Source organism: Limulus polyphemus, unplaced genomic scaffold (genome assembly GCF_000517525.1).
Source record: "Limulus polyphemus unplaced genomic scaffold, Limulus_polyphemus-2.1.2 Scaffold623, whole genome shotgun sequence".
NCBI lineage: Eukaryota > Metazoa > Arthropoda > Merostomata > Xiphosura > Limulidae > Limulus > Limulus polyphemus.
The window spans coordinates 43,504-57,924 of record NW_013666233.1 but is presented as its reverse complement, the minus strand read 5'-3'; the positions used below and the strand labels follow the sequence as shown (position 1 = coordinate 57,924).

At 32.8% G+C, this 14,421-nt stretch overlaps 1 protein-coding gene across 1 annotated transcript in view; it reads right to left on the bottom strand.

Moving 5' to 3' along the window:
• Positions 1 to 14,421, bottom strand: part of LOC106459530 (ankyrin-3-like) — a gene marked incomplete at its 5' end in the record, with an annotated part of 61,275 nt that overhangs the window by 7,136 nt on the left and 39,718 nt on the right. Inside the window, 3 exons of the mRNA XM_022386036.1 lie at positions 50 to 157; positions 6,856 to 6,954; positions 9,639 to 9,836. Of these exons, the coding sequence (XP_022241744.1) occupies positions 50 to 157; positions 6,856 to 6,954; positions 9,639 to 9,836 (405 nt within the window). The remainder of the gene's footprint in view (positions 1 to 49; positions 158 to 6,855; positions 6,955 to 9,638; positions 9,837 to 14,421) is intronic.

Below are 14,421 nucleotides of genomic sequence, written 5' to 3'. Positions count from 1 at the left end.
TATTTAAGCCTATATGTAAAAGTCACTAGTGAGTGGATAGCAAACTCACCGCTTTGTCTTCCATAAGATTGTAAGAATCATGAGGCGCACGTAGTAGAAAGCTTAAAACTTCGTGGTGTCCGTTTGCTGCTGCAAACGAAAGGGAGACTTTTCCATCCTGTTGAACCAGAAAAAAATTAACATAATTATATTTATATTTTAATGCCGTATAAATAAACATGGAGAAGAAAAGTAAAAAAATGTCACTTAAAACTTTAAGTAATCTTTCTACAGATAATCTCAACAGCTAGAAACCTGAAAGAACATATAGCTTAGTAATAGCTTTAAAATAATATATTGTGACTGTATCGTTCCAGTTGGAGTAAGCTTACCTCTTGCTATTAAAGCATACTTAGATTACTAAGCTATATGTGATTATATATTGTGACTGCATCGTTCCAGTTGTAATAGGCTTACTTCTTGCTATTAAAGCATACTGGGGTTGAAAGTTTGAATTAGGATATAACTTGGTTCACTTAGGTTTAAAAAAATATTCAGTTTCAAAATAATGTACAGGAATTTACAACCAGTAGTTAAGAAAAACTAAAAAAAAAAACGAAAACTCTTTCATTTTTCTCTGAATACATTTTGCATAAATTCTAGTTTATGAATCAGAAAATAATTTGAAGTTCACTTTGACAGACGAATAAAGTTTTTGAATGTATAAGGAAAGATTATCCATATGTATCTGACGCTCACGTGATATTTGGTTTCTTGTACAGTAATACAGATGATTATGAAAAGGGCTAATTACCCTGTTAATAACTCAAAAAAGAATCACGTGGGCAAATTCTGTTTAATTCATTATCACACAATTCATAGATCTGCTTCAGTATAAATGGATGTTTTTTATACTTTTTGAGTTTTCTGAAGTAAAATCTTCACATTGCCAACATAAAAGTTTAGCCTCATTTCATGTCTTTACCCTGGATAAATCTCAAAATATCCTGTTAAACTTATACTTTATGTTAATGAAAATAAATGTTTCTACGATAGTATGAACTAAAAACCATTATTATTTCATGTTAAACCAGAGCATTTTTAAGCAAATTCTACTGGGCGACAAAGGATACACATTATCTGTTTACAACTATAAAACCCATTATACGGTAGATAAATAAGTCGTGATTTATCAAAAAATATTTATTTTTGTGTTTCTGAAATATCCGTAAAAGTATTATTAGTTTTATAGCAAAAGTTAAAAAAAAAAAACATTGTTGCCCAATACCTTAAATTTCCATTTACTAGGCGAAAAAGTTTCTTTACTAGGTGGCGCTTTTCTCGCCCATTCACTATGTTAAAAAATGCTCTGTGCTAAACGAAACCCTACAGGTTGTTAATATTTTAATTTCATAACATTTTGTGCAGTATGACCAAAATGTTTTCTATCAGGTATAAGAAATGCCTCTGTAAGGAAGCTTCAGCCCACAGATGCTCATTGTATATATTTGAATTTGCAGGAATAGTTTCTTGACAATGCTAAATTTAATTATTATTTATCCACCAAAACTTACACTGAAAAAAAAGTTATTTCAGTACAAAGAACATGCATTACATGAATTTAAATAAAGATATCGTTAATTAAACGTTAAATTTCATTTTTTCTTTCTAAAAACAGATACTTTCTGAACGACGTTATAAATTGTCCATCTCCTAATACAATATTCCAAACAAGTCTTCACGGATCACTGTATACAATAGAATATATATATTAAACATTACAACATTTCGTGCTCACTTATATTCTTTACAAACAAGGTTTCTCCTATCGCATTTTCATTGATAGAACAATTTACCCAGAATACCACACTGTTAAACTATGTATACTGAAGAACACATCTTAAGGTCATGATTAAATTCTCCCAAGTCTTTGCTTTGATGTGAAATAGACACCATTAAAATATCGTAGTTTGATATACTGTTTATTTGAAACCTGCATTTTCTTGCTACTTATACCGTTTTTTAGGTAAAATGTTAAGTATCCCACTATTCACACATTGAATGGATCTTTTTTACTGCTTTCCCCTTTTAATCAATGGGTTTTATTATACTAATATTGTTCAATCGAACACTACAATCATAAAACAAAGGAACAAACTTATCTGTAACAAAAAGATAAAAAAACTTACAATAACTTATAAAAACTTATTAAATATAATATTTTACAAGACATGCCGCACAATTCCACGACAGTTTTTGCAAGAGCTTTGTGATTATGTAACAGTAATCTTACTATGACCAACTAAAAATAGTCGTTTCGGACTATAAGTTCTAAGCAGTTTAACTACAGCCACGATACAAATGAAACTTTATATGTACTTAGGTGAGTATTTACCTGATGCATTATTCCAATTACACACATACTTTTATCATTATTTCTTAGAAAAAATAGATTATTTTATATTATTCTAGGTAACCCTGTCATTCATTTTTTTTATCATATTCTACAGGTTACAGTATATATGTATTCTACATGTTCACATAAGGTAAAAAAATCATCACAAGTATAGTTATGATTGTTTTAAAAGACAAATACTTCTACTTAGCAATAAATATAACAACTTTAAACAGCGACATGCTGCTTTTTTTATTTTCAATTTTATTCATGCACATATAATTGTAATTAGAATCACGTATTTTTGAGCCACAATTTTGGGTCCAAAGTAATGAGATTTTACGGCCATACTTGTGGCCTTATTTACATTGTACGTTATATATTTCTACGCTATATGTCGTGACAGGCCCTTTCATACGTATCATGCTTTGAATGCCCAAGAAGTCACAATACATCATATTAAGTATGCGTAGAGAGTACCTTAAAGTGGCACCACCCGAAAATATCAAACGTAATTTATCCCACGCGAAACGACAAAAAACTGGCTGATATGTGTAATGTGAAAATTATATTATACCAAAACCAATCTTCGTTACGTGGTAACTTAAAAATAACGTATTTATCTATTTTAACTTAACAGAAATACTGTAATGATAACATAAAGTTTTCATAAGATAATTCGTATCAGTCAGGTGATTATGGTTCTTTCACCGTTTTCATCAGTTAGATCAAAAAACGTGGAACCCTGATGTGTTCAAATAGAATAAGTAACCCTGTAACCTGAAACTTGTATAACAAATCTGACTTCAAGTGTAAACACTTTATAACCTGAAACTTGTACATCAAATCTGACTTCAAGTATAAATTTCCTTTAACCTCAAATTCGTACATCGAACCTGACTTCAAGTGTAAACACTTTATAACCTGAAACTTGTACATCAAATCTGACTTCAAGTATAAACTCCTTTTAACCTCAAATTCGTACATCGAACCTGACTTCAAGTATAAACACTTTAATACATGCAACTCATACATCAAATCTGACTTCAAGTATAAACACTTTATAACCTGAAACTTGTACATCAAATCTGACTTCAAGTATAAACTCCCTTTAACCTCAAATTCGTACATCGAATCTGACTTCAAGTATAAACACTTTAATACATGCAACTCATACATCAAATCTGACTTCAAGTATAAACACCTTATAACCTGAAACTTGTACATCAAATCTGACTTCAAGTATAAACTCCCTTTAACCTCAAATTCGTACATCGAATCTGACTTCAAGTATAAACACTTTAATACATGCAACTCATACATCAAATCTGACTTCAAGTATAAACACTTTATAACCTGAAACTTGTACATCAAATTTGACTTCAAGTACACAAGTTCTTTAAATAAGCGTATATTTAATAGATCTTCCTTTAAGGAAATTTAAAAATAAAAACATTTAAGTCTTATGCTCTGCAAAGAAAGTTCATATATCAGATTTGAATATCTTATCTTTAATTTTATATATATATATAGTTTTCTAAGTAACATTTGCGTTAGTAAAACAGTGCAGCACGTTCTAAAAATATCAAATTAATTTTTGGGATTGCAATGACTAGTTTTGTTGTTACATAAGCAAACTATATATAAGGTTTTCTATTAATGAATATTTACCCGAATAATACAAGTTTTAAGTCTGTACAAGAAACATGTTTGCTTTATTATTGATATCTTGTTGGTTTACTTCATTGCAGAGGTGTTGCTTTTTAAATCACTTCATTACGGCGTCGCTTCTTGTAGTCCAGTATATTACCACAATTAATATACTTTATTACGGTATCGTTTCTTGTAGGTCAATATATTACCACAATTAGCTTACTTTATTATGATGGTGGGTCTTGTAGGTCAGTTGATCAACACAACTAGTTTATTTAATTGAAATGGCGTTTCTTGTAAGTCAGTGTATTACCGCAAGTAATTTACTTTGTTTGCTAGAACGTTATTTGTAGGTCAGTTGATTAACACAATTAATATTGTAGTATTGTTGTTCTTTTGTTGGCGGGTTTTTTAGATTATCTGGTGAAAATTATGCAATGTACAGTCCACGTAAAGTGAATCAATTACATTGTTTTCTCCTTTAACGTTTCTATAAGCTTTAACACTTGTACCCTGCCGTAAGTTGTTGTAAGCCTACGTTACAAATGACGTTAAGTGACGTACGACAAATCAACTTATTTGTACAAAATAACTCGATAAGCTATAGCAAGCACAAATACTTCACGAAAACACACTGAATGATTCAACTCTCTAGCTTAAAAACTATGCCTCCTTTACCATCTTTCAATTATTTCTACTCTTGAAACAACTATCTCGGATACATAATCTAGCTACGAATGTACTAGAAATCTTAACGTTACACCATTAGAACTTTCTAGTTGTTCTAGGTCTATGCTATTAAACCTTTTGATCTGAATATTATCATTAAAACACTCGTCCTCTAACTAGCATTCAAATTCAGCCAGTTCATTACTATGGTTAGTTTACATTATTGGTGTGGTGTTTCTTGTACGTCAGTTTATTAGAACAATTAGTTTACATTATTGGTGGGACTTTTCTTGTACGTCATTTTATTAGAACAATTAGTTTACCTTATGGTGTGGCGTTTCTTGTAGACTATTTCATTACCACAGTTAGTTTACTTTATTGGTGTGGCTTTTCTTGTGAGTCAGTTCATTATCACAATTAGTTTACTTAATCGGTGTGGCTTTTGTTGTAGGTCAGGTCATTACCACAGTTAGTTTACTTTATTGTTGCGGCGTTTCTTGTTGTATAGTTCATTACTACAATTAGTTTACTTTATCAGTTCATTACCACAGTTAGTTTACTTTTTTGGTGTGGCTTTTCTTGTTGGTCATTTCATTACTACAATTAGTTTACGTTATGTTGTGGCCTGTCTTGTAGGTTAATTCATTACTGCAATTAGGTTACTTTATCAGTTCATCACCACAGTTAGTTTACTTTATCAGCTCATTATAACAATTAGTTTACTTCATTAGCTTATTATAACAATTAGTTTCCTTCATCAGCTCATTATAACAATTAGTTTACTTTATTGGTGTGTCTTTCTTGTAGGCCAGTTCATTATCATGATTATGAGAGTAGTTTTACAAATTTAATGTTTTTATTTTATTTTAGTTATATTTCTGTTCAAAATATACTTTTAAAATACCCTTGTTTTAGCTAGGGAAGAGTTTATAATGTACTTTGAAGTACGTTTGTTTTAGCTATGATAATTGTTATACTATACAGTCAAATATTTGTTTTAAACAGAGAAATGGTTCTAGTATTCATTAAAAACGCCTTTGGTTTAGACAGGGAAATTGTTATACTGCGCATTAAAATGCTGTTGTTTTAGAAAGGGAAGCTTACACTGTGCAGTAAACCACCCTTGTTTTAGAAAGAGAAGTGTTATAATAGACAGGGAAGGTAATATTATATTGTAAACACGCCTGTGTCTTAGACAGGGAAGGTTGTAGTACACAATGAACTCACCTTTGTTTTAGAAAGGGAAGGTAATAGTATATTGTAAACACACCTTTGTTTTAGACAGGGAAGGTTGTAGTACACAATGAACTCACCTTTGTTTTAGAAAGGGAAGGTAATAGTATATTGTAAACACACCTTTGTTTTAGACAGGGAAGGTAATAGTATATTGTGTGTTAGACAGGGAAGGTTATAGAATACAATAAACCCACCTTTGTTTTAGACAAGAAAGGTAATAATATATTCATAAACACGCTTGTGTTTTAGACAGGGAAGGTAATGGTATATTGTGTTTTAGACAGGAAACGTTATAGTGTACAATAAACACACCTTTATTTTAGACAGAGAAGGTAATAGTATATTGTAAACACAACTTTGTTTTAGACATGAAAGGTAAAAGTACATTGTAAACCCACCTTTGTTTTAGATAGGAATTGTTTATAATATACACTAAATACTTTTGTTTTAGACAGGAAAGTGGTTAAGTTATACACTAAACGTACATTTGTTTAGACAGGGCAGGTTATACTATAAACTAAGCACACCACTGTTTTAGACAGGGAAGTGGTTACACTGTACACTAAACACACAGTTGTTTTAAACAGAGAAGTAGTTATACTATACAATAAGTTATATCTTTATTTTAGATAGGGAAGATTATACTATAAACTAAACAAACCATTGTTTTAGACAGGGAAATGGTTATACTATACACTAGTCATACCTTTGTTTTAGACAGGGAAGTGGTTATACTATGCACTAGTCATACCTTTGTTTTAGACAGGGAAGTGGTTATACTATAAACTAAACAAACCAATGTTTTAGACAGGGAACTGGTTATACTATGCACTAATCATACCTTTATTTTAGATAGGGAAGGTTATACTATAAACTAATCATACTGTTTTAGACAGGAAGGTTATACTATACACTAAACATACCTTTGTTTTAGATAGGGAAGAAGCTCCACTCTCAATCAAGAACTGCACTGCTTCCAAAAATCCTCTACACGCTGTGTAATGTAAGGCTGTCCAGCCATTCTGTCAACAGCACGAACATTATCAGAAACATGGTTAATTTCATCATTCACACATATAATAAAAATGAAAGAACAAAAGTTGCTTACATATAAACAGTAGCCATGTTACAATTCATTGTACATGAAAGAGAGGCGGATTAAAGTAAAAAATTAATTAAATTTATTTTAAAAATTCCTATAATACCTTTCTAATTTGAGTTTATTGCGAACTGAATAAATGGTCTGCAGGTGGTCCTTTTCATTGCCTCAGACATTAATAGCAATATTTAAACTTCCGTCTATAAATAATTAGTTTAACACATTTTTATGTCTAAATCTGGTGCATTCTCATCTCTTTCCCCCTCCTCCCGGGAAAAATTAATAAGCGTAAGAAAAGGTAAATTTTATACCGTTTGTTTGATTGTTTTGTAATATTCACACAAAGCTTATACTAAATGGTTACTTGCACTAACTATTCCTATCCTCGAGCTGATAGACTAGAAGGAAGGCAGTTATTCAACAGTACCTACCGTCATCTTTTGATCTAATCTCGTCTGAACGAATAGTGGGATTTGATTATCACCCTTATAATGTACTTACAACCTCAAAGTGGGGAGCGCGGATTTTTTATTTTTTAACGAGGTAACTGGACGCGAGCATTTGACCCTCAGTTCTGAAATCCGGCACGCTAGCCATTTTTGGAGCTATCACTAAGCATAAATGCAATAGTGAACTTTATAATTTGTACTTAGCGTGTGTTCTCCATCATTCTCTTTACCTCCCTTTCCTTTCAGCTACCGGTATACTGCATTGTAGCCTCACGTGCTCTACTACAAGCCTGGCGCTGGGTGCAAGACTGATTTTGGTCACTGGACATAGTTACTTTATATATAACGAGGAATTATTTGATAGAAAAAACTTCAAACAGAAAAGGTTATGAACATAAGTAAAATTTAAGTTTTTTTCCATGTTGAAAATGAATTTCACCGCTCACTGGAGATTATGAAAATTATGTGAATTCTCACATCCTGAAGAGCAATTATTCTAGATTTAAAAGTATTAATACAATCATCTAGACAACCTGGTCTTTAAAAGTATAAATTCAATCATCTAGATAATCTGGTCTCTATTTCACTGTAACGCTTTAAAAAACAAACTTGATAGTAAAACTGTATATCTATTTATTCAAGCTCTATATGCTTTTCAACCTGCAAATATGAATATAAAAAGTGAAGATGCTTTCTTTAATTACCTAGTTAGAAAGTCAAGCTTCTATTTTTTAAACACAAACTACTCTTTACAACCATAAGAGATATATATAATAGTAAATGTTAAAGATAAACAATACTGATAGTATGGTTAAATTAATCTGCTTTTTTTTTACAAAATTATTGTTGTTTGTTATTCTTAGCAATCTGCAGTGTCCACCGTGGGAAATAGAGCCTCGAATTTTAACATTACAAACCCCGAAGTTTACCGCTTAGCCACCGAGGGACCACGATATTAATATTATTATCTATGTTGCACGTTTCAAAGTACCTGTTTGAACTTTTATGTGACAAAATTCTGTGTGTGTCCAATTATAACTGGCGAACCGCTGGACTCATTGTCACCAAATCTGACATGTATCCGTAGGGTCTCCGGGGAGTAAAATAGGCGTCGGTTTTCGGATCTGACTATTTATATAACCTCCCATGTCCCTATGTCTTCTTGCGTTGAACGGGTACATCAGCTAGTATGCATTGTATCGTTTTTATTCGCCATTCTGTAGCAGGGTGAACTCTTTTTTTCCCCTTCTAAACTACTCTTTAATCGATTCAATCCAACAAGGTGACCAATCGAAGTTTTTTTTTTGCAAAGATCTGGTAGAGAAATGGTAAGCACGATCAAGTACAATCAAATATTTGCATACCTACTTTAACTATGTGAATGAACGCCCATAACAGCGTTCCACGGGAATCAGTGATAAAAGTAGATAAAATTTTGGAAAAATAACCTGAGGGTGTTCCAGAAGATGATGGAATATTTTTGGATCCGTCTCGTGAATAGAACTGGAGGTAAACCGTTCGTTTCTTGATGCTGTTGACAGCCACATTCGCTACTGATGTGATGATTATATAGATATATATATTGAAATTAATATCCCTTTCCCTTTTTTTTTCTACAAAACTCATCAAGTCAACTTGCCTATCGATGTTTCTACACTCACCTATGTTCCCTATACTTTCGTTTTTTAACACCTAATATCTGTCTGTAGCAGGGGTGTCCAATCCACAGCAAGGAGGGAGCCAGAATTTCGCAACGTACATCACTGAAGAGCCACAGATGCACGGAATTAAAAATGATAATAAAAATAATAAGAATGATAATATTAATAACTTTGATAAAGTTCGAGACGAAACTGGGGCTCCCAGTAGTGCCACCTCACTGGTTCTGGACAATATAAATGCTTTTTTTATTATAAAATAATATAAATATTGTTGCTTTTACCAAAATGCTCTTATTATATATATATATAATGGAATATCAATTAAACCTTTTAACTACACGTTTTCATAGATTTTCTTATATTCCTGAAGTCAAAACGTTTTACTTTAAATTATAGGCATAGTGAAATATGCTTTTTTAAGTAGCCGCATATCAGCTTTTGAAGAGCCTCATGCAGCTGTAGAGCCGCGGGTTGACCACCATTTGTTATAGCCTTACGTTATCAGCGGCGTTGATATCGGCGTTTTGTCCTAGCAGCAGTCCCAGCATATCTTTGTGGCCGTTTGCAGCGGCGAGATGTAGAGGAGTTCGGCCAATTCTATCTGTGGCTTGGAGAAGCTCCGTCCCCCTGCTCAACAGAAGCCCCACTACACTCATGTGTCCTCCTTGAGCAGCAAGATGTAAGGGGATTGTACCCTGCCAATAAAAAAAAAGAATTTCTCCAAGTTATCTTCAAATGCATGAAATGAAAAGAAAAATATTTAAAGAAAATGAACTTTTCATTTTCATCAAAATTGCTCTTACTTGCCATATCATAAACTAAAAACATAATATACTATAAACAACGACAAACCTTTTATTTATTTACTTAGATTTTCGCAGCTGTATAAGTTTTAGAAACACCGAAAAAGCGCTAGAGGGTGCTTTACATCAAGTTTAAAATACCTTGTTGAATACACCTTATAATGTTAGAAACCAGGTCTCAATACCTGTGGAAGATACAACACAGATAGCCCATTGTCTAGCTTTGTGTTTAACTAAAAACAAATACCTTGTTGAGAAAGGTCTTTACATAAAAAATCACTCTACAATAATACACTGGTTCTTCTCTATAGACTCAGGACAAATGATAACTGACCAAAAAGAAGAAAATGTTCAAGACGACAGAACCTTTATGTTAGATTTTTGTTTATTACAGAATGTTAGTGATAGACTTTCGTTTGAGTCGAATCCTCAATCTATGATTATTTACATTCAACAAACTGGTTTTGAAATAATTGGAATTATCAATCTGAACGACATTTTTTTTATCACGTGAGCTTACTGGTCATGTCAGAGGCCCTATAACAGTGACTTCCAATTAGTTTGCGCATTGGGAAACTTCAGATCATGACCACAAAGCTAAGGGCCAGGTCAGAGGTTTTTGGGGAATAAATCATTCTCCAAAAACAGCTTTGCAATATCTGATCATAATGCAGACCACTAATCATGATTTCTAGTGTCTGGTGTGGCCTGCAGGCCACCTATTGGGGATGGTTGTCCTATAGGGTCATAATTTTGAAGTTCTGACCAGAGGAAAGTGATTAGTCATCAGCACCCACGGTCTTAAGATCTTTGACCGAATCTATGAACCGAATAACATGATTGATTATCACAGTTATAGCGATGATATAGCTGAAAGTACGGAACATTTTTTGCAACATCACGCCTCGAACCTCCGGCCCTTCGATAAGCAGCCCAATATGCTAACCATTAGGTCGCGCCGCGCTATTTTAGAAACAAAAGTATAATATAATTTTAGACAGAGTATTCAGTAATAATATAATATCTGTCTATTTACTCCTATTTCGGTCTTAGACAATAATAGTAGGTTACGACAGTGGGAAAATAAACGAAACATATTACATTTTACCTTAAAAACCAATCTTTGAGAGATTTTCCTAAATATTTACTCTAAGGTGAGAGATAAACGGTGTTTTGACATTCATGATACCACTTTATGACAGGGACTTTTTCAAAATATATTGGAGGTCAAAACTTTGACCAGTACATGTGCATTGTAACTATTTGTCATGTTTATTACACAATGACCACTTCTGATAGAGGTGCAGTAAACTTTACTTATGACACATGAACCAGAATAGTATATAAATTTCAAGTTGGTTGTAGTCTTTTTCCAACGTGTCTATCACTGCCAAAGCAAGTGTCAGTCAATCATATGGTTAACTGTTGACTTTCTGGCAAAATGTATAGTTGGCTTGGATAGCAAATTAATTACAAACCACTCAGTTATACTAAGGATTGTGAAATAAAATTATTGCTTTCTTCAGCACTGACTTATCAATAATATGAAAATATGCTATTAATAAGATCATTTTAGCACAATATTTTACAGTAAAAAAGAAATTCAGTGAAAAATCTTGGACTGAAATAGAATTTTTAGTTATCTTAAGTATTCAAAGTATTGAAATTTAAAGAAAACCTAAGTCCTTCTATAATTGCCTCCCATTGGCACAGCGGTATGTTTGCGGACTTACAAGGTTAGAAACCGTGTTTCGATACTCGTGGTGGGTAGAGCACAGATAGACCTTTGTGCTTAACTACAAACAAACCTTCTGTAATTGTGATTAGCTAATCAATACAATTTTGATTTTTGGGACCAGCTTGTAAAAGACTTGGATCCGGTTGTTTGATGTTAGGCCCACCCAAAGATATAAAATTGGCTATCTGTGTTTTGCCAAGCACTGGCGTTGAAACCTAATTTTAGCGATGTAAGCCTTCTGACTTACCGCTGACCTATTTGTATCGGGATAACCGGTTCTTTAAACCTATATCTAGTCGCAAAGACATTTTTTTGTTTTTTGTTTTTGACCAAAGCCACATTAGGCTATCTGTTGTTACAGTAAAAGACTTAGATAGGATTGTTTAATACTATGCACAAAGATACAAAATTAGCTATCTGTGTTCTGCCAACCGCGGGAAATCGAACCCTGGATTTTAGTGTTGCAAGTTCGTCAATTTATGGTGAGACTCTGACAACTATAAAGCAAATTAACATAGTATTTATTTTTATAACAACATACACTCGGGTGGTATGTAAGTTCCGATACTTGTAGATCATATATAAGAAAATTAGCCAAATATTTGTTAGCCTAGATAAAATTAAACAATTTAGAAAATGTTATAGATGGTCTTCTTTTAAAATGGAAATGCAACTCATTAAGACATGAACTATTTTTGATGCATCGACAGAGAGATCCTCAAATTTCGTTTCAACAGAATGACATCATTATTGCGTCATTAAATATACAATTACCACTATTTCTTTTATCTGTAAAATCGTTTAGTATTAAAACACGAAAAATTAAATGCCATGTTTGATTTTATATGTACTAATACTTTGGGTCAGTTTCTTATACGTGGTAAATGTAATGGTCTAAATGATTCACCGCAGCACCATTATTAGCAACTGAACATTACAAAAAAATTCAGCACAACGTGTTTGTTCTGAAATTCAATAGTTGCCTCAGGTCATGAGATTTTTTTTGGTCCTGGACAGCATGATTTACATTTCGAGTTGTGAAATGATTAATTAAAACAAATCACTCTATATTAGCTGGAGCAAAAAAAGCCTGGCTGTTGATAGATTTCGCATCAGCGGCCATGTTGCTAACCTTTTGTAACAATACTTAAATACACCTCGTGCCATTAGCAATGTATGAGTGACTTGTCAATGCCTAAACATTGTTTATATTGTTAATAACAATAATAGCTTTGTAATTTATGACAGGAAAACATAACAAAACTACCTGTTTTCATGATTCCTAGTTTTCTAAAGATGATAATTGCCTCGTCATTTTAATAATCCCTCGAAATCAACTGGAAAGCTTCTGGCCATATAGGGAAAGTTCATTTGTAATTACAAAGTGTTCAAAGGTTTTATTAATCAAACTTGATGTCATTTAATAACTGTGAATAAGATGAGAAAAAACGACCTTTACTGTCCAGATGATTTAAAAACATTTTTCTGCTTTCAACCTATGTTTCGCCATTGTGGCTTCGTCGGAGTTTGTAAAATAGGAGCATTTCAATGTTATCAGTTTTTCCATATACACTCTTATTTGGCCAGGTGGTTAGGGTTCGAATCCCTGTCACACCAAACATGCTCGTCTATTCGGTCGTGGGGGCGTTGTAATGTGACGGTCAATCCCACTATTCATTGGTAAAAGAGTAGCCCAAGAGTTGGCGGTGGGTGTTGATGACTAGCTGCTTTCCCTCTAGTCTTACACTGTTAAATTAGGGACTGCTAGCGCAGATAGCCATAGTGTAGCTCTGCGCGAAATTAAAAAAAAATCAAACAAACAGTCTTATTTATGTGGCTCTCTCTAATTTCGTATAAAGTAACAATCATTATTATTATTTACGCAGATCTCCAGAGCTATTCTACTACAGAATTTTGTGTAAAACTACTTTTGGCCAACGACAAAGAAGGAATATTTAAGAGCATGCGCAGTATAGTCAATCTCTAGGCGATAAAGCTTTTTTTGAAATCTTACCCTACCAGGCTAAGAATATATCGAATTTAACAGATTTAAAGTTGCTTATGTGTTATCTTTTGTGAAATTAATTACATTTATTCAAAACGTATTTTCAAGCCGATGTTTAAAATGTGTTGTTCTTTCTTTCTTTTTTAACACAAATATTTTGACCTTCTTTTTTTTGTGTTGATTGTTTTTTATCAAAGTTTTTTTAATTAACTGAATTTTGAATATCGTCACTATCTTCCTTAGTTTCGTTCCATGTATATATGACAACACAAGATCATACGTTTTCAACATGATTTCTTCTCTTCTCTGTTGGCTCGAAAGATATAACATTCTTTTTAAAGGTTTCAATCTTTAAACACATACAAAACATGCTTCAAAGGTTTGGAAACAAAGTAATAGTGATTAGGAAAAAAGAATTACTCCTAGCTGAAGAAACTTGACATTTACTTGTATTATAAATATATTACATAATGATTAAGTTTTCATATCTAATCACCTCTATTCTTTTAATAGGCACGATATCTATATGTGTAAAACTATTATTTTCAACTTCGCCTTCCCAAGTGGTTCAGCGTGTAAGTTTGCATGCTTATAGGCCCGACATGGCTAGGTGATTAGGGCGCTCGACTCGTTATCTGCGGGTCGCGGGTTCGAATCCCCCGTCACACCAAACATGCTCGCCCTTTCAGCCGTGGGGGCGTTATAATGTGACGGTCAATCCCACTATTCGATGG